This window comes from Arvicola amphibius, chromosome 12 (genome assembly GCF_903992535.2).
Source record: "Arvicola amphibius chromosome 12, mArvAmp1.2, whole genome shotgun sequence".
Taxonomy (NCBI): domain Eukaryota; kingdom Metazoa; phylum Chordata; class Mammalia; order Rodentia; family Cricetidae; genus Arvicola; species Arvicola amphibius.
This window is the reverse complement of record NC_052058.2, coordinates 57295283-57317165: the sequence shown is the minus strand read 5'-3', so window position 1 is coordinate 57317165 and position 21883 is coordinate 57295283. Positions and strand designations below refer to the sequence as shown.

General features: G+C 40.7%; 1 protein-coding gene across 1 annotated transcript in view; it reads left to right on the top strand.

Moving 5' to 3' along the window:
- F5 (coagulation factor V) overlaps positions 1-21883 on the top strand; it is an 82876-nt gene that overhangs the window by 41381 nt on the left and 19612 nt on the right. Inside the window, 6 exon segments of the mRNA XM_038349964.1 lie at positions 1041-1140; positions 1530-1741; positions 9463-9613; positions 12306-12518; positions 13882-16381; positions 20992-21166. Coding sequence (XP_038205892.1) covers positions 1041-1140; positions 1530-1741; positions 9463-9613; positions 12306-12518; positions 13882-16381; positions 20992-21166 — 3351 coding nt within the window.

The window sequence follows — 21883 nt, the reverse complement described above, 5'->3', positions numbered from 1 at the left end:
GCCCACAGGTTATCTTCTGACCTCATATGCACACTGTAACATACGTACCCTTAAACACACATACACAGAGAGACACACGCATGCACACACGTGTACACACACACACACGTGCACATATGTACAGGCACATACTAGATGTAATAATAATATGCTTGAACATTATATTACATCACAGAGCTAGGTGAAGACCCAAGTAACAGACAACTGAAGGTTGCATCTTCGACAAGATCCTAGAATGTAGATAATCTGCATATCAAAGTTGATTTGAAGGCTTTGTCTGAAAACCAAGTAGAAGATACGACTAAGGTTATCTATTGAAGATTAATAGGTGAATTAGGACTTCCGTGAAAATCATGCCCCAGAGAAAGTCCATTTTGTTCATTTGAAAGTAATCAGATGACTGGGCCTTCTTTCCCCTCTTTCCTTCCTTCACTCATTTTTGGCTCCACTAAGATGCCTTAGGTTTCAGCATAAGCAGATGCTGTCTGGAACTCAGGGTCTGGCTCTTGGGGTCCCAGGACGATAACTTCATTGACAATGATCTCAGGGAGCAAGACAAGCAGAGGCAGCACGGTTTCACTGAGGAAAGGAATAGATGAGGTCCAATCTGGAAGAATAAGGGAAGGGTGATGGGATCATCTGGGAGACGAGGATGTGCTATGAGGGGAATGTAACTTTTCCTAAGCTGTTCCCCAGGGACGAAGTTCTGTTTCTCATCTTTATATGGGAGTAAGACTCCCCCAGAGGCTCCTTCCTGCCTGGTAATGGGGGCAAGGCAGGGGGGCTGCTGCACAGATGAACAGAACTGATTCCCCCATTTCTTGGTAATGGAGGGGGGAGGTGGGACTACTGCACGAATCAACAGAACTGATTTCCCATTGCTTGAACACACACCTGTGGGTGCGCACCTGCATGTCATGTACATACCTACCCACACATGCACACACAGAGGTAAGTGTACAAAGCTGCCATCTTCTTATCTAATAGTTCTCATGAATGACGCTCGATGCTGAAATAATTAATATGACTTAACTTTGTAGATTGTGTTCAAAAACATGGCCAGCCGACCCTATAGCATTTACCCTCATGGGGTGACATTCTCGCCTTACGAAGATGGAGTCAACTCTTCCTCCACCTCAGGTGGGAACTTTTCACTTCTACTGAAAGAGACTGATGACCTCTGAGAAACTTCCACGGTTTCCTCTTGTCCTATTTGCTCAGTGGTTATGACAAGTGCGTCAGTAACACTCATGGAGGGGGAATCCCTAAAAACCCCAGGCAAACCCTTCTCCCTTTAATGGTTACAAATGCAACACCTTTCTCAGTGTCTTTGGCGGCATCTAGTGGAGAAATATTGAACAGCTACATGATAATCTGTAGTCAAGCGTTTTAGACAAAAAGAATTCTTTCTTTCCTGATAATCGTTACTCTAAATAAAAGCTAAGGTAGATGTTTATTATGATAAAATAATTTCTCAAAAATTATTAACAGTGTACATGAAAAAAATAACAGCGTATCTTTTCTTTCAGGCAGTCACACCATGATCAGACCAGTTCAACCAGGGGAAAGCTATACTTACAAGTGGAACATTCTAGAGTTTGATGAACCCACAGAAAATGACGCCCAGTGCCTCACAAGGCCTTACTACAGTGATGTGGATGTCACCAGGGACATCACCTCTGGCCTAATAGGCCTGCTTCTAATCTGTAAGAGCAGGTCCCTGGATCAGAGAGGCATACAGGTATTTATTTTAACCTTAGAGTAAACCTTGAAATAAGAATTTCTCCTGGCTGGACAACAGGATTTTTCCTTCTAAAGTACACTAAACGGTAGTCTTCTTTAGCAACAGTGTGACAATATTTTCATCAAGGATCATCTTTTATGCTGTTGCTATTTTTGTTTGGACTTTCACGGCAGAGCACAGCCCGAGTGTGATGCTGGATTTTTTTTTAAGTTTCTTTTTTTTTAATTGATTTTTATTGAGCTCTACATTTTTCTCTGCTACCCTCCCTGCCTCTCCCCTCCCCTCTTCATTCTTCCCCCAAGGTTCCCATGCTCCCAATTTACTCAGGATATCTTGTCTTTTTCTACTTCCCATGAAGATTAGATCTATGTAAGTCTCTCTTAGTGTTCGCATTGTTGTCTAAGTTCTCTGGGATTGTGGTTTGTAGGCTGGTTTTCTTTGCTTTATGTTTAAAAACCACCTATGAGTGAGTACATGTGAAAATTGTATTGCTGGGTCTGGATTACTTCACTCATAATAAGGTTCTCTAGCTCCATCCATTTTCCTACAAAATTCAAGATGTTATTTTTTTCTGCTGTGTAGTACTCCATTGTGTTAATGTACCACATTTTCCTTATCCATTCTTCAGTTGAGGGGCATTTAGGTTGTTTCCAGGTTCTGGCTATGACAAACAAAGCTGCTATGAACATAGTTGAGAACATGTCCTTGTGTCACAATTGAGCATTCTTTGGATACATACCCAAAAGTGGTATTACTGGGTCTTGAGGAAGGTTGTTTCCTAATTTTCTGAGAAATCGCCACACTGAATTCCAAAGGGATTGTACCAGCTTGCATTCCCACCAGCAATGCAGGAGTGTTCCCTTTCCCCACAACCTCTCCAGCATAAGTTGTCATCAGTGTTTTTGATCTTGGCCATTCTTACAGGTGTGTAAGATGGAATTTCAGAGTTGTTTTGATTTTCATTTCTCTGATGACTATGGATGTTGAGAGTTCTCTGTTTAGGTCTGTACTCCATTTCTTTTATTGGATTACGTGTTCTTTTGGTGACCAATTTTTTGAGTTCTTTGTACATTTTGGAGATCAGGCCTCTGTCTGATGTGGAGTTAATGAAGATCTTTTCCCATTCTGTAGCCTGTCTTTTTGTCTTATTGACTGTGTCCTTTGCTTTACAGATGCTTTTCTGTTTCAGGAGGTTCCATTTATTAATTGTTTCTCTCAGTGTCTGTGCTGCTGGGGTTATATTTAGGAAGTGGTCTCCTGTGCCAATGCATTCTACCGTACTTCCCACTTTCTATTCTATAAGGCTCAGTGTGGCTGGCTTTATGTTGAGGTCTTCAATCCATTTGGACTTGAGTTTTGTGCATGGTGAAAGAAATGGCTCTATTTTCATTCTTCTACGTGTTGATATCCAGTTATGCCAGCACCATTTGTTAAATATGCTTTCTTTTTTCATTTTATATTTTTTGCTTCTTTGTCAAAAATCAGGTGTTTGAAGGAGTGTAGATTGATATCTGGGTCTTCTATTTGGTTCCATTGGTCCTCCTGTCTGTTTTTATGCTAATACCAGGCTGTTTTCAGTACTGTAGTTCTGTAGTAGAGTTTGAAGTCAGGGATTGTGATGCCTCCAGAAGTTTTTTTATTGTACAGGCTATTCTGATTTTTTCTTTTCTTTTCTTTCTTTTCTTTTCTTCTCTTCTCTTCTCTCCTCCTCCTCCTCCTCCTCCTCCTCCTCCTCCTCCTCCTCCTCCTCCTTCTTTTGCTTTTCTATATGAAGTTGAGCATTGTTCTTTCAAGGTCTATGAAGAATTTTGCTGGAATTTTGCTGGGCATTGCATTGAATCTGTACATTGCTTTTGGTAAGATTGCCATTTTTACTATGTTAATTCTGCTTACCCAGGAGCATGAGAGATCTTTCTGGTGTCTTCTTCAATTTCTTTCTTCAAAGATTTAAAGTTCTTGTCATACAAATCTACTTGTTTGGTTAGAGTTACTTCAAGATATTTTATGCTATTTGTGGCTATTGTGAAGGGTGTTGATTCTCTGATTTCTTCCCCAGTCCATTTATCATCTGTGTGCAGAAGGGCTACTGATTTTTTTTAGTTAATCTTGTATCCTGCTACATTACTGAAAGTGTTTATGAGTTGTAGAAGTTCCTTGGTAGAATTTTTGGGATTGGTTATGTAAACTATCATATCATCAGCAAACAGTGAGAGTTTGACTTCTTCTTTTCCAATTTGTATCTCTTTGATCTCCTTTTGGTGTCTTATTGCTCTAGCTAGGACCTCAAGAACTATATTGCATAGATATGTAGAGAGTGGACAACCTTGTCTTGTTCCTGATTTCAGTGGAATTTCTGGGAGTTTCTCTCCATTTAGTTTGATGTTGGCTGTTGGCTTGCTGTATATTGCCTTTATTATGTTTAGGTATGTTCCTTGTATGCCTGCTCTCTCCAAGACTTTATCATGAAGAGAAATATTTTGTCAAAGGCTTTTTTGGCATATAATGAGATGATCATGTGGTTTTTATTTTTCAGCTTGTTTATATGGTGGATTTTGTTGACAGATTTTCATATGTTGAACCATCCCTGTATCTTTGTGATGAAGCCGACTTGATCATGGTGGATGATAGTTCTGATGTGTTCTTGGATTTGATTTGCCAGTGTTTTATTTAGTATTTTTGCATCAATGTTCATTAGTGAAATTGGTCTGTAATTCTCTTTCTTAGTAATGTGGTTTGGGTATCAGGGTAATTGTAACCTCATAAAAAGAGTTTGGCAATATTCCTTCTGTTTCTATTGTGTGGAATAATTTGAGAAGTATTGGTATTAGTTCTTTGAAAGTCTTGTAGAATTCTGAGCTGAAGCCATCTGGTCCTGGGCTTTTTTTTTGGTTGGGAGACTTTTGATGACTGTTTTTATCTCTTCAGCAGTTATAGGTCTGTTTAATTTGCTTATCTGGTCTTGATTTAATTTTGGTGATATTTATCCAGAAAGTTGTCCATTTCCTTTAAGTTTTCCAATTTTGTGGAGTACAGGTTTTCAAAATATGACCTGATGATTCTCTGTATTTCCTCCATGTCTGTTGTTATGACCCCCTTTTCATTTCTGATTTTGTTAATTTGAATATTCTCTCTCTGCATTAGTTTGGATAATGGTTTGTTTATTTTGTTGATTTTCTTGAAGAACCAACTCTTTGTCTCATTGATTCTTTGAATTGTTTTCTTTGTTTCTATTTTGTTGATTTCAGCTCTCAATTTGATTATTTCCTGCATCTAGTTCTCTTAGGTGAGTTTGCTTCTTTTTGTTCTGAAGTTTTCAAATGTTCCATTAATTCACTAGTGTGGGATTTTTCCAGATTCTTTATGTAGGCATTTAGTGCTATGAACTTTCCTCTTAACACTGCTTTCATTGTGTCCCATAAATTTGGGTATGTTGTGTGGTCATTTTTATTGAATTTAAAGAAATCTTTGATTTTTCCCTTTATTTCTTCCCTGACCCATTGATGATTCAGGTGAGCACTGTTTAATTTTCATGTGTTTGTGAGCTTTCTGGAATTAATATTGCCGTTGACTTCTAGTTTTAAATCATGGTGATCTGATAGGTACATTGGGTTATTTCAATTTTTTAATATTTGTTGAGGTTTGTTTTGTTACTAAGTATGTGGTCAATTTTTGAGAAGGGTCCATGAGGTGCTGAGAAGAAGGTATATTCTTTTTGTTTGGATAGAATGTTCTATAGATGTCTGTTAAGTCCATTGAGTCATAACACATGTTAGTTCTCTTACTTCTCAGTTCATTTTTTGTCTTACTGATCTGTCCAGTGGTGAGAGGGGAGTGTTGAAGTCTCCCACTATTAGTGTGTGGGGTTTAATGCATGATTTAAGCTTTAGAAGTGTTTCTTTTATATATGAGGGTGCCCTTGTATTTGGGGCATAGATGTTCAGTATTGAGATTTCCTCTTCATGGATTTTTTTCTGTGACTAATATAAAATGACTTTCTTTGTCTCTTTTGACTGATTTTAGCTTGAAGTATATCTTGTTAGATATTAGGATAGCTACACCCACTTGTTTCTTATATCCATTTGATTGGTATATTTTTTCCCAACCCTTTAGTCTGTCTTTGAGGTTGAGATGTGTTTCTTGTATTTAGAAGAAGGATGGATTCTGTTTTCATATTCCATCTGTTAGCCTGTACTTTTTTATAGGTGAGTTGAGTCCATTTACATTAAGGGATATTAATGACCAGTGATTACTATTTCCTGTTAATTTAGTTTTCTTTGTTGGTGATGTTAATTTGTACGTTTTTCCCTTCTTTGGGATTTGCTGCTGTGAGACCATCAATTGTCTGTGTTTTTATTGGTGTAGCCAACTTCCTTGGGTTGGAGTTTTCCTTGTAGTATTTTGTGTAGGGCTGGGTTTGTGGCTAGGTATTGGTGAAAACTAGATTTGTCATGGAATATCTTGTTTTTTCCTTCTATGGTGATTGACAGTTTTGCTTGGTATAGTAGCCTGGGCTGGTCTCTTAATGTCTGCAATAACACTTGACCCATGACCTTCTGTCTTTCATTTTCTCCAGTGAAAAGTCAGGTGTAATTCTGATAGGTCTGCCTTTATATGCTACTTGGCCTTTTTCCTTTGCAGCTCTTAATATTCTTTCTTTACTCTGTATGTTTAGCATTTTGATTATCATGTGGCCAAAGGACATTTTTTTATCCAGTCTGTTTGATGTTCTGCAGGCTTCTTGTATCTTCATAGGCATATCTTTCTTTAGGTTGGGAAAGTTTTCTTCTATGAATTTGTTAAGTATATTCTCTGTGCTTTTGAGTTGAAATTCTTCTCCTTCTATACCTATTATTCTTAGATTTGGCATTTTCATGGTGTCCCATATTTCCTGGATATTTTTTGGTTAAGCTTTTATTAGATTTAATGTTTTATTTTACAGATGAGTCTATTTCCTCTATGTATCTGATCAGCGCTTGGATTCTCTCTTCCATCTCTTGTATTCTGCTGTTCATGCTTGCGTTTGTGGTTCCCAATCATTTTCTCATGATTTCCGCTTCTATAATTCCCTCAGCTTGTGTTTTCTTTATTGTCTCTATTTCAGTTTTCAAGTCTTGAATAGTTTTATTTCATATGTTTGAATTTCTTTTCTTCTTGGTTTTCTTTAAGTGATTTGCTGATGTCTTCCAATTTTTGTTTGTCTTTTCCTCCATTTCTTTAAGGGATTTCTCATTTCCTCTTTAAGGTTTCAAAACATCTCTTGAAGTTATTTTTTAGGTCATTTTCTTCTGTTTCATCCATATTTGATTGTTTAGGTCTTGCTGTTGTAGGGTCTTTAGGTTTTACTGGTGTTGTGTTGCTCTTGTGGTGTTTCGTGTGTTCTTACTTTTTCTACTCATCTTTTCCTCTAATAGGTGTGGTTGGGGCTGTCTGAGATTGTGTTGAATATTCTTCTAGGTGCCAGTGAATCCAAAGCTCAGATGGTTGTTCCTCATGGTACAGTCAGTGCCACAATTATAGTAACTACATTGGTTACTCCATGTTCCTGGAGATAGTTCAGTGCTCCTATTCTTTGCTCTGCTCCCATGGAGTTTGCTATCTCAGACCTACTTTGGCCTAGGCTGGTGGCTTTGCCACGTTTCTGTAAATCCTAGTCTGGATCTTCTCCTGCAGAAGTCCCTGGCTTGGAGTTGGTCCTGCAAAGATTTCTGGTTCCAGTCTACTGCCTCGGATGTCCCAGGCTTGAGTGCACCTGGAACTGCAGAGGTCCTGGCTCAGGCCTACTCCCTCTGAGGTCCCTGACTCATGCCTGGCCCCACAGACAGCCTATTCCATCGGAGGTCCCAGGTTTACTCATGCCTAGACTGGCAGAGGTCCTGGCTCAGGCCTAGTTCCTGGGATGTCCTAGACTCACACCCAGACCCATAGGGGTTCTGGCTTAGGTCTACTCCCTTGAAGGTCTCAGATTCATGTCTGGACCCTCAGCGGTCTCTGGCTCTGGCTCACTCGCTCAGCAGTTACTCCCCTGTACATGCTCAGGTGGAGATCATTGACTCTGGACCTGGTTACTGGCTCAATCCTGATCCACCAGTGACCCGGGACTGAGTTGGCTCCTGGGACTGGATTCTGCTCTCGGTGGAGCTTGCTCGTGATGCTGGATTTTAACGGAGTTTCAAACTCTAGGTCTGTCAGTATTGCCCGTGTGATGAAGAAGCCAGTTAAGCTCTGTTAATTCTTCCCTCTGATCAAATAAGTAAGAACACCCTCCCCCAGAAATGTGTTTACAGGGTGGCATAGGAGTGCAGTGCAAACTTGGTGCCACTCTTTGTTGTTTCCAGAGGCAGGTAACAGAGACAGGAGAGAATCCTTAGAACAAGGACATTTGGAGTCATAGTTTTTGTTTGCTTGTTTAGGTTGTTGTTGTTTTGCTACATAAAACAGGGTTTCTCTGTGTAGCCCTGGCTGTATTGGAACTCACTGTATTGCCCACGGTGGCCTCAAACTTGCAGAGATCCACTTGCCTCTGCTTCCCTAGTGCTAGGATTAAAGGCATGAACCATCACTACCCAGTTGAAGCCATAGTTTTGGTGAAATTGGAGCCTGTCAAAAGTCTTTCTTTGGTGAGACTAAATTACAGCAAAGAATGTGACCAAAGAGACTAGATTTCTGAGTATGTTTTCTTTTAAGACATATTTTTATGTGCCCCAACTTGGCCTCAAACTCACTATATGGGCTAGGATGGCCTTGAACATTTAAAAATTGTCTTTTCTTTTTATTTTTAAATTTTAGTTTTTATTTTTATTTTTGTTTTTTGTGTATGGGTGTTTTGCTTGCATGCATGTCTTCATACAGTGTGTATACCTGGTGCCCACAAAGGCCAGAAGAGGGAGTTAAATCCCCTGTAGTTACAGATGGTTGTAAGGTGCTATGTGGATGATGGGAATTAAACCCAGGTCCTCAACCAGCACCCTTAATTACTGAACAATCTCTCCAGCCTGCCCCCTGTTTGTTGGTTTGTTGTTGCTTGTTTTTGTTTTGAGAGCGATTTCTCTTTTAGTTCAGGCAGGCCTCAAACTGGTTGTGTAACCAGGATAATTTTGAACTTCCATGCCTCCGGGATTGGAGACATATGCCGCCACACCAGGCATATGTGGTACTTGGGAGAACCCCGGGCTTTCTGCGTGCTAAGCAAACACTTTACCAACAGATCTATATCCCCAGCATCCTGAGTTTCTCTTCATTGCAAATGAATAGTATTATATTATTCACCTAAAATTCGCATTAGGTTAAATAATAGTGAAAGGGGTCTTATTCAAAGGCATGCAAAATAGGCGGATGCCTAGAAAAATCAGAACACTTGCAAGATCCTGATTTATTGATATCGTAAAGGAAACGGGAAGGAAGGGCATGAGGCGTTCCTGTTGCAACCTTCTGCTCATCCTTTTCATCATTGGAGCACAGTCATTCGTGGTGAACAGTGCTCCACCACAGATATATACTGGCTTTCAGGTGCCGGACGGAGGTAGCATTTTTCCCCCTGGGAACTTTTGACTGAGTTCTCTGACCCCTTCTGTTTGCTTTCACGTATTAGCTATATCTTGGACAAGTGTTTGGTACATCATGGGCTCTCATGGGTGCCTGCAATGTGGCTTTTCTGGACTCAACAGCAATGGGGAAGTAGGAGCCAACTGGAGCTTTAATCCCTGCCCTTTCACCTCCAGAGGGCAGCAGACATCGAGCAGCAGGCTGTGTTTGCTGTGTTTGATGAGAACAAGAGCTGGTACATTGAGGACAACATCAACAAGTTTTGTGAAAATCCTGAAGAGGTGAAACGTGACGACCCCAAGTTTTATGAATCAAATATCATGAGCAGTAAGTCGGAGCCCCCGTTTCTATCTGTCTTCTTTACTCTAGTGGTTGCGGCATGTCTTTACCCAAAGGCAAAAATGTGATGCTTTATCCTCTCTCAAAAGCAACCCCTCCTCTCCTCACTTAGGGTCCAAAGACTTGGTGATGGGGTTCCTGACAACAAAGCAACCAAAGAATTTTTTTCTTTTAAGACAAGGTTCAAAGTCTAGTGATCCTTTAAGTCAGAGTGGCCTCATGCTTCCAAATTTTGTGTGGGGTTTGTTTGGTCTTTTTTTTTTTTTTTTCTGAGACAGGGTTTCTCTGTAGCTTTGGAACCTGTCCTGGAACTAGCTTTTGTAGACCTGGCTGGTCTCAAACTCACAGAGATCCCTCCCTAGTGCTGGGATTAAAGGTGTGTGCCACGTGTGTGTAGTGTTTGTATGGTGTGGTATGTGTGTATGTTTGTGTGTGTGGTGTGTGCATATGTGTGATGTATGTTTGTGTGTCTGTGTATGTATTATGGTATGTGTGTGGCGTGTGTGTTTGTATGGTGTGGCTTATATGTATATATGAGTTTGTGGTGTGTGTATGTGTGGTATGGGCATGTGATGTGTGGTATGTTTGTTTGTGTGGTGTGTATGTGTGTCTGTGGTATATGTATATGTGTACAGTGTATGTATGTGTATGGCATGGTGTATGTATGTATGTGTGGTATGTGTTTGTGTGTGTGCATTGTGGTATCTGTTTGTATGGTGTGTATGTGTTTGTGTGGTGTGGTATGTATGTGTGTGTGGTGCTTGTGTATGTGTATGTGTAGTATGTGAATGTGATGTGTGTGTGTGTCTGTGTGTGTGTGTTAAAGTGTGCAGGCACTAGGCAATGATGAAGGCTGGGAGGAAAGGCACTGAGAACCTTGGTCAGTGGTACCTAAGGATTTTAGAAATGTGCATGGCGAAGACCCTCTAGTTAATGCCAGAACAGAGATGTGATGTCTTTTAGAGAAAGCTGCATTCTCCAATCAGAGTCTAGCAAGGTGAGCCTGGGAGCCCAGTGTCGTGAGGTGGTGGTGGATGCAGAAGTCTGAAGAGAAAGCATGTGGAGAGGAATTCAGAGCAGAGGACAAGCTTCCTGAGCTTGATACTTGCTACAATTCCAAAGTCCATTGTCATGAGAAGTCTGAGATGAATTCACTGTGGCATCTGCAAGCAATTTCCTCCCAACAACCAGAGTCCCCTACACATACACACACAAACACACACACACACACACACACACACACACATGCACATGCATGCACAACCATGCACTCATGCACACACACCCACGAACACACACATGCATGCATGCACACACCTGTGCACATACACACACACACACACACACACACACACACCATTCCTCAAAATAAAAAGCCATCTCCATCACCTTTTCTAATGAATAACCACCTTTATGCAGGTGGCTTCCCAGAGTCTGTTCATGTAGTTTCAGGACTGACAGGTTCCACATTAAGCTGACTTCACATAATTTCCTTCCAGTAATGGCTCTGTGATAGCTCTAGACCTATAGCTCGGGTCTGTGATAGCTCTAGACCTATAACTGGGGTCTGTGATAGCTCTAGGCCTATAGCTCTAGACCAGTGCTGCCTAAAAAAATTACAGGTGAGTCATTTACATGAAATTTCCTGGTAAATTGAAAAGTAAAGAGAAATGAGTGAAATTCATTAGAATAATCTTTACTTAGCTCAGCATATCCTAGATACTATCTTTTTTTGTTGTTTTGAGATAGGCTCTCATGATGTAAAGTTACATAATTTTTAAAAGTAATAGAAATAAATGGGATATGCTTTATGACTGTCTTCGCAGTACAGTGTGTATTTTATCTTAAATCACATGTTGTGGAATATACCTGCTCACAGCCTCTTGCAGCCAGTGCCCATAGTATTAGCCTATTTAGAAAAGCATCTGCAATGATGTAGAAACTAATAACACACACTTTCAGCAACTCAACATATATTTGGAACATAGTCACTTATATTTGTTTTTTTAGTACCAAACACCACACGTACTAGGACTGTGGTCACAGTGGTAACCTGGGTGTACTGGTTGTGCCCTCCAATAAATCATATCTTAACTGGATTACCACGTGCAGTACATATGTAAATAAAGATGTTGCCAAAGTGGTGTTCCTTTAAAGATAATTAAAATACATGAACTCAGTGCTTGAATGGAAACTATTAGACTAACCGTCGGTCAACCTTAGGTTACAGATAACAATTCTCAACAACAAATGTGCTCAGTTAGCTCCTTGTTTTGTGGCATTCGTTCTTACTCATGACTACGATGTCCAAGAAGATAAAGTTCTTCTATATAGACTTGTCTTCCTGGTAGGCTCTTCTTGGACAATCTAAATCAAGGACGAGAATAAATTTACAGCAGAATATAAAGTAACATTTTATATTTGCTTGATGGATGCATACTAAACCAATGTGAGTGAGAGGCTTTATCTTTATCCTGATTTTTCCGCCTCGACTAAGTCAGGAGCATCAGCCATATCTTGGGAAGCTGACTGTGACCTGCTCACACATTAGCCCTCAAAGCTTACTTTCAATAACCACTGCCTTAATGCAGCCAAATGAGTATAGGGGCATTTGTCTGGGCTGTGATTATGGATCCTCATGTTGTACGGGCCTGGCATTTGACAGACTTTACTCTTTCAGCTCTCAACGGCTACGTGCCTGAGAGCATATCCACTCTAGGATTCTGCTTTGATGACACCGTCCAATGGCACTTCTGCAGTGTGGGAATTTACGATGACATCTTAACCGTCCACTTCACCGGGCACTCATTCATCTACGGGAAGAAGCACGAGGATACACTGACCCTGTTCCCCATGAGTGGTGAATCCGTGACTGTCACGATGGATAATGTTGGTGAGTAAGAGTCTAGGTATTTGGAGGGAAAACTGATGGGCTCTCAGGTGGAGAAAGGTCTCTGAGCTATCCCAATGACCGCAACACCTGCTATGTCTCCAGGACCCTGGTGGGCTTGTCTTACCCTGCTGCTCATGGTTTATAGTTGGGAAATTAATGGCTTAAATAGAAGCAGTTTCATGCCAATTCGATTTGCACATCTCTGAAACAACCCGGCAGCAAGGGCATACGATGGCAGAAAGACAGATGTAACCGTGAAGAAGCAGCAGAAAGGGATTGGCCACAAAAGCAGCCCTTGGTGTCAGTCCTCAAGTGTCGTCGACCTTTTTATGAAACAGTGGAATGGAATTTGCCAAATAGGCCATCATAACTGTCCAGTGGATCCCAAGGACCCACCTATATCCACTTCCCCAGAGATGGAATTACAAACTCGGGCTACTAGCCCTGACATTTTTTACATGGATGCTGGGAATCAAACTCAGGTCCTTGTGCTAGCTGAACTGTCTCCCTAGCCCCACTTTTCAATTTCTTATCAGAGACCACCCCACCCTCAGGTGAGCAACCATTAGATGAGCCCTGGAGGCTGCCTCAGAGACAACATTGTTGTGTAAGACCCAAGTTCAAATCCTGCTCTGCCGCTCAATGTTTTGCAGCTTTAGATGGGTTACTTGCCCTCACTAAGCCTGAAGTCTCCCTCTGAAAAGCTTGAGAGCACTGTCCAGAGTTGTTTCAGATCCTAGGTGAAAGCTCCTCCAAGTGCCCAGAGCTCAACAAGTGGTTGCGTTGGTGACCTGTCCCAGGTCATCCTTAGTGTCTCAGGAATTCACTTTCAAAATGACACATACATTATTTCCTAGAAATACCTAAATACCCTTTCTTTGTTGGAAAACAACATCACTATCATCTCTCAAATTCCAATTCTCAGACAAAATGTACAATTAAGCAGATGGTAGTAACTTTTGAGGTTCGTTTTATCACTGATTTCCCCTTTACTTGGTGTATTCTAAAGCAACAATTCTTGAACAATCCAAACTGAAAGTCTCTTTTTCTTCTTAATCTCCATAGACCAATAGTTTAAAGCTAATTTCTGTTAAATACCCTAGCCTAAAAGTACAATGACTCTGTGGATAGATACCAAAGCAATGTCAAGCTACATTTAAAAAAATTCCTAAACACCTTACTCTTGGTTTTTCTCTCTATGTCACTGTGGCTCAATAACTCACCATTCATAGTCTAGCATGGTCCATAGCTAACACATGGCCCCTCTGGTTAAAATTCACTAGAAATTGTTTCCCCAGCAGATCCTGGTGTTTTTGTAACTTCCTGAGCTTTCAACCTTCCCTTCTCTGTCTCTCCTATGAAGGAACGTGGATGTTAACTACCATGAATTCCAATCCAAGACACAAAAACCTAAAACTGAGATTCAGGGATGTTAAATGTATCCGGAATGATGATGATGAAGACTCGTATGAGATTTATGAACCTTTTGCACCTACATCCGTTTCCGTGACAACTCGGAAAATTCATGACTCTTCAGAAAACGAGTTTGAATTCGAGAGTGAAGATGATGATTACCAGTATCTATTGGCTTCATCACTAGGAATTAGGTCATTCAGAAACTCATCCTGGAATCAGGAGGAAGATGAGTTCAATCTTACTGCTCTCGCTCTAGAGAACAGTTCGGAGTTCATATTTCCAAGCACAGACAAAGTAAATGACTCAAAATCTTCTCCAGGAAACCTTAGTGGAATCGCCAGTAACAACCTCAAAGAATCTCAACAAACCCTTCCTGGCTCAGGAGCCACCATGACTGGTACACTCCCGGAGGACCTCACAGGCTTGGGTGAGAACTCAGTTCTCAACTCTCCCACAGAACACCATTCCAGCTCGTATTATGAACATGATGTGGAAGATTCACAGTCAGACATCACAGTGGTTCACCTACTTCCCCTTGGTGCAAAAGGATCAGGGAGCCAAGGACATGCTAAGCATAAAAAAGCCAAGTTAGGAAGAGCTCACCTGATGAAGTATAGATTCCCCCAGATGAAAATACCAGCCCAAAAAACTAGGAGGCATTCAAACCCAAAGAATACTAATGCCAGAGTGAGGTCCAGCGAGGAAATTCCTACTGATTTGTTCCTCTTAAAACAAATGAACACATCCAAATTTTTGGATAAGGAATGGTATTTGGCTTCTGAAAAAAGTAGTTATGAAATAATACCAGAAAATGGTGAAGACACAGCTGCTGATAAGCTGCCGAATGGCCCTCAGAATCAGAACATCCTAGGGGCTTGGGACAATAGCACCTCCACTACAAACACAACAGGAAAGTTACGTGACCTCCCAATGTTTTCTGGAATTAGACGTAAATCTTCACAAGTAAGACAGGAGAAAGGGAACAGAGACTTTAATAAAGGACAGTTCATCAAGACACGAAAGAAGAAGAAGGATAAGAAGATGGCAATCCACAGTCTTCTATCTCCAAGAGGCTTTCACCCACTAAGAGGAGATGCCCAGCCCACATTTTTAGACCAGAGACTTAATCACTCACTGTTACCCCACAAGTCCAATGAAACAGCTCTTCCCATAGACCTGAATCAGACCTCCCCTTTGACGAGTGTTGACAGGTCACTTCCTGACCATAATCAGGCCCTCCCACATGGCTCTGGACAGATGAGCTCTGCTTTAGATGTGTATCAGTCATTGCCCCCAGAGGAACAATCCCCAATATTTCCTACCCAGGATCCTGATCAAACACACTCTACCACAGACCCGAGTCACAGATCCTCTACTCCAGAGCCCAGCCAGGGGCTTGATTATGACCTAAGCCATGAATCCTACCCTGAAGACATTGGTCAAACATCTTTCTTTTCAGACCAAAGTCAAAAGTCTCTGTCTTCAGAAGATGGCCAAACAAGTCCCTCCTCAGACCCAAGCCTCTTTACCATCTCTCCAGAATTAGATCAGTTAATTATTTCTCCAGACCTGGGCCAGATGACCCTTTCTCCAGATGACAACCAGATCTCCTCCCCAGACCTCGGTCAGGTGCCCCTTTCTCCAGATGACAACCAGAAGACCTCCTCCCCAGACCTGGGTCAGGTGCTCCTTTATCCTCATGACTACCAGATGCCTTTCTCCCTAGACCTGGGTCAGGAGCTCCTTTATCCAGATGACACCCAGAAGGCCTCCCCCCATGATCTTAGCCTCTTGCCTCTCCCTCCAGAATTTGATGAGCCAGTCCTTTCCCAGGGTTTGGACCAGATGCCCCAGTCTTCAGACTTCAATCAGGTGACCCTCTCCCCAGACCTCAGCCTCTTAACCCTCTCTCCAGATTTTGACGAAATCATGCTATCCCCAGACCTCAGTCAGGTGACCCTCTCTCCAGACCTCATCCAGACAAGCCCCCCTCTTAACTACAGGCACGAAACAGCCTCTGAGGATCCTGGCCAAGCATCTGACCCTTCAGATTCTGGTCAGTCTTTACCCCTTCCAGAACTGAACCAGACTCTTCTCCAGCCAGATCTCATTCACACGCCATCTCCTTCACCATTGCCCCAACTCAATAACACTTCCAAGTCAACGGAACTGAATCCTCTTGTTGTAGTAGGTCTCAGTAGAGTTGATGGAGATGATGTTGAAATCATTTCAAATGAGGAGCTAGAAAGCATTGACGATGATTATACTGAAGATTATTATGTAAACTATAATGATCCCTACAAAACAGACACCAGGACAGATACCAACTCCTCCAGAAATCCGGATACTATTGCAGCATGGTATCTCCGTGGTCATCGTGGAAACAAGCAATACTATTTTATTGCTGCTGAAGAGATATCCTGGGATTATTCAAAATTTTCTCAAAGGTTTGGCTAGTTTTCTCTCTTTATATTCTCATTTTTCCTATCACTGCCATGAAAATCACCTACAGCAGTTCCTGGGAGGTGATTTTGAACAAACTGTGTTTTCTATTGTCTAAGTCTCCTATGTCAACTGGGCCAGTGATATTTCCTTTGTCATTTCCAATATTAGTGCCCTCTACACTTTAGATGACACTCGGACAAATAAGTACCAGTACTAAGGAAGTCTATGGTATGCTGTGGTTAAATCAGTCTCCCCTCCTTTCTCATATCCACTTACTAAACATGCTCCTGTCCCCTTTCCTTGTCCTCATACACACCTTTACCTATGCATAACTATCTGCTGACCAAAACGGCTCAAGTGAGGTTGGCTTCCAATCCAGACTTTAATGTAGAAATCTCCGTTTGCATCTACTTGTTCACAGCAGTTTCTACGAGATCCACTTACTCTTTTAATTTTAATATTCTTTTCCATTCAGTATCACTAAGGGATGGAAAGCCACACTGTTCTGGAATGAAAACAGAAGAACGGAGCAAGAATCATTAGTCAACTACAGATTCATCAGGATAGATCTGGGTGACTGTACACAATAAACAGCTTGTAATGGTTAATCAAGGCTGCCACACTCATAGTTTCAAAGTGTAATTATAGTACGCAAACATGATATACATTGAGACTGATCCACCTCGGTTCATACAGTGGCTAGCATTTTCCTTAGAATGCTTCTTTAAGATGCTGTCCCCTGTGGTTTCTCACTTCAATGCAGTGCCCATCACTACGTGGGAATAAACTTGTTATCTGAGTAATTCTAAGATGAGCCTTGGGGAGACAGGGCTGCAGTCTTTTACACAGAGTAGAAAGAGTGGAAGCCAGTTCCTCCAAACTCTTGCCTCTCAGGCCCGAGACTAGCTCTTACAACTGGCAGAGTTGTTTTGCCTGCTCATGTGTTCCTGGAGGCTGTGTGGATAGATGGAGTCAGCAGGAAAGAAAGATAGGAGGGAAGGCAGAGTAAGTTTCTCCGTTGATGGCTTTGGAGATACAATAGCTATTAGGTGTTTGAAGGATGAGTTTGGGGCTTCTTTCCATTGACTTGAGAGCTTTGAATCTGTAAGAGAATTTGATGTTTTTTGGCCTCTTGCTTAGTTGATAATATCTGTGGAAAATAATGTGTTGGGTTTATATTTTTATTAAGCTTTTTATTTTGAGATAATTGTGGAGTCACACACTCTTGTGAGAAATTACACAATATTCCTTATATGCTTTACTGGGTCACCCCAATGGTAGTCTCTTAGAAAAGTATACTATACTACAAAAACATGTATGGACCTTGCTGCTGTCATGAGAGACACACACTCATGCCTCTACACACACACACACACACACACACATACACACACATACACACACACATACACACACACACACACACACACACACACACACACATACACGCCTCATACTGCCCATCGACCTCCCTCCCATCGTACTCCACCTTAACCCTGCGGTCACTAGTCAGATCTCTATATCTGTCATTTTGTCATTTCATGATCATTGTGTCATGCAACATGTGATCTTAGGGGATTGGCTTTTTTTAAAACCACTAAACAGAATTCTCCAGAGATACATCCTCATTATTAAACAATCTACCCATTCCTTCTATTGCTCTGTAGGATTTCACATGACATTCACAAGTTTTGTTGTTGTTTTTGCTGTTTGTGTATATTAATGCTGCCAAATATGAGGGGTTTCAATACACGTGGAAGTATCCCAAGCTAATGAACACATGCATCATACACTTATTTTCTGTTAGAGAACTCTTAGAGCTTACTCTCGCCAGTTTTCAAGGCTATACTACACAATGGCTGATTATAGTTGCCATGCTGTATAGTAGGTCTCCTGGAGTTACATTTGCTCTCTAAATGAAATATTCTCCCTTTTGACCAACACCTTCCCAGTTAGCTTCCCTCAAAGTCCTTGGTAATCACTCTGCTCCTGTGAGTTTTGTCTCTCCGTGATTGGCTCTTTTCATTTAGTAACATGACAAATTTTTCTTCTTTGTAAAGGCTATATTGTGTTCCTCTGTGTGTGTGTGTGTGTGTGTGTGTGTGTGTGTAATTTTCTTTATTCATTCATCCATTAATAGACTCTTAGGTTGATTATACGTTGGGCTGTTATAAATAATGCTGTAATAATACAGCTGTTTCTTCAATGTACAAATTTCACCTTCAGTTCTGTGGCCAAAAATGAGATTTCCAGCCAGGCATGGTGACACATTTTAATCCCTGCACTTGGAAGGCAGAAGCGGGCAGATCTCTGTGAGGTCAAGACCAGCCTGGTTTATATAATGTAGTAACTGCTAGGCTAGCTAGTGCCACACAGTGAAACCCCATCTCAAAGAAAGGGCAAGAGAGAGAAATGAGACTGCAATATATGTCGTAACTCTATTGTTAATTTTTGAGCAACCTCTGTCCTATTTTTAATAATGTGTTATCATGTAGATTCACTTTTTTCTATTTTAAAGGCTTCTTTTTCTCCATGTTCTTGTTAACACTTATCTCCTGTTCCTATAATCACTATTTTAACAGATTAAAAGTGATATTCTTGGGATTTTTATTTTCATTTTTGATCATTAACAGTAGCATTTTATGTACTTGTTGGAAATTTCTAAGTCTTTTGATAATATCTCAAAATTTAAATATATTATACATAAAAATTATATTACCATATTATTTTGTTTGTTTACTAATTAATTATTAATAATAATGTATATGTGCATTCTTTGCCTGCTGTTAATCAATATTTTTGCCAGTAATTAAGTTCCTCATATAGATATTGATTCCTTATCAGATACATGTCTATGTATCTGATACAATATGTGTTCTCCAGTCACATAAGTTGTTTCTTAATTCTCTTGACTGTTTCTTTTGCTGCACGTCACTTCAGTCTGCTATTGCATGAATGGAATTCCGTCTGTCCGTTTGTGTTTTGTTACCTGATTTTGAGAGTCTTATCATGAAAATCTTTGCTCAGACCAGTGTCTAAAAGCTTATAAATAATATGTTTGGGGGCTGAGAGACGGCTCAGAGGTTAAGAGTACTGACTGTTGTTCCAGAGGTTCTGAGTTCAATTCCCAGCAACCACATGGTGGCTCACAACCATCTATAGTGAGATCTGGTGCCCTCTTCTGGCCTGCAGGGATACATGCAGGCAGATGCTGTGTAAATACATAATTAATAAATTTTTTAAAAAAATAATAATATGCTTTAGCAAAATCAAAGCCAAAAACAGTCACTCAGGGTAAAAGACATGCATCTATCTGATCCCTTTCGTGAGGGTGGCCTTCTAGCTCGACTGACCATCATCTGGAAGCCCCCAGCTCTGGTACTAACCCATTGAATGATGTTGTCTGTCTTGGTTTTAAAATATCTGTTACTATATCATTATATTTGTTTATTAATTTATATGCTTGACAAAAGCATATTAAGTGCCTACTGTATGCCAAATAACATGCTAAGAATTGGAGAATGCAGCTGGGCAATGGTGGTGCTCTCCTTTAATCCCAGCACTTGGGAGGCAGAGGCAGGCAGGCCAGCCTGATCTACAAGAGCTAGTTCCAGGTCAGGCTTCAAAGCTACAGAGAAACACTGCCTTGAAAAAGAAACAAAAAAAGGAAAGAAAGGAAGGATAGAGAGAAGGAAGGAAGGAAAGAAAAGAAAAGAAAAAAAAACAGAATTGGAGAACATATCATGAGCAGGCTGAGCAGAATACTTGGCCTCATAAGACTTACTCCTTAGTGGCACACCAAGATATTATTAGATCTCTCAGGTCTCACATAATTTGTTATACATCCTGTAGAAATACTATAGGACAAGCCGGGCTATGGTGGCACATGCCTTTAATCCCAGCACTCGGGAGGCAGAGACAGGAGGATCTCTGTGAGTTTGAGGCCAGCCTGGTCTACAAGAGCTAGTTCCAGAGAAAGCTACAGAGAAACCCTGTCTCAAAAAACAAAAACAAAAACAAACAAACAAAAAAAGAAATACTATAGGACTACTATAGAAATCTACTGTGTAGACTCTGTAATAATATCATACATATATTTATTATACTGATATATTTAATATACTATATAAATAAATAATATATATATATATACATGAAATTATACTTGACCTAGTCCAAGAGATCCTAGGAAGTATAACCTAAGAAATTATATTTGAGCTGGAAACTAAAACATACGTAGTCACCTGTGTTTTCATTTATATACATTCACTAACTTATACATGAAGTGGTTATTAAACATTCTATGCTAGTCACCAAATAGATTATTTCCTAATTCCTTTTAATTTTTTATTTTCATTTTATGTTTAGGTATGAGTGCCTGAGTGTATGTGTGAACTGTGTGTGCGTCTGGCATCCTCAAAGGCCAGAATATCCCCTAGAACCAGGGTTACAAGTGGTTGTGAGCTGCCCACAGTGGGTGCCGGGAACCAAATGTAGGTCTTCTGCAAAAGCAACCAGAGCTCCTAACTGCTGAGCCGTCTGTCTCTCCCAGATTTCCCCAGCAGTCCTTAATTTCTTTTTTTTTTAATGAATGCTATTGCTGTCATTTCAGTGAAGTGGACAGTGACGACTCTGATGCCACTCCAAAGGACACCACATACAAGAAAGTTGTTTTCAGAAAATACCTGGACAGTACTTTCACCAGACGTGATCCTCGGGGGGAATACGAGGAGCATCTTGGGATTCTGGGTCCTGTTATCAGAGCTGAAGTGGATGATGTGATCCAAGTAAGCCCTATCCCTTGAGCCCTCTGAATCTCCAGGGATTCACCACAAGCACCAAAGCTGATTTGTTTCTCAGAATTGACAAATAACTGCCATTCCCCGCCCCTAAAGTCTGCTTGACTATTTGGCAATTTTTGAGATTAAAAAAGATCTTAGACATTTTAACCCTGAAAATTGTTTAATCTGGAAGAGGTAGTACTGGCATTTCTAGCTGAAGCCAGCCTGAGTTGAGCTAACATAGAGAATGACTCAGCTGTGTTCCATGGCAGAAGCGGTGACTGACAGCAACCGTAGTAATTTATAAACATATCCCAGCATTTTCTTAAGAGACAATGAGACCAAATGAAAGGAAACTGGAAAGTGAAGATGTCTCTCTGCCCTGAAAGAGTAAGCCAGTTTCTTAAGCATGTTACCAGCCTTAGTCATTGATTGCTTTTAAAATCCTGTATCCAGTTCCCAGACAATAACTTGCTTTTATAACAGAGTTTATCTCCCCATCCTTCCTAAACTCTCATATATAAAACAAAAACAAAACAATAACAACAATAAGCAGACAAAACACAAGAAAAACTGCCCCGCATCTATGTCCAAAAACATAACCTTTGACCTGTGAGGGTAACTGCCAATTTGTCAATGACCATTTGTTCCTTTTCAAAAGACACACGGGGGTGGGGAGACGGCTCTGTGGGTAAAGAGTAACCACTTAGTCTGTTATCTGCA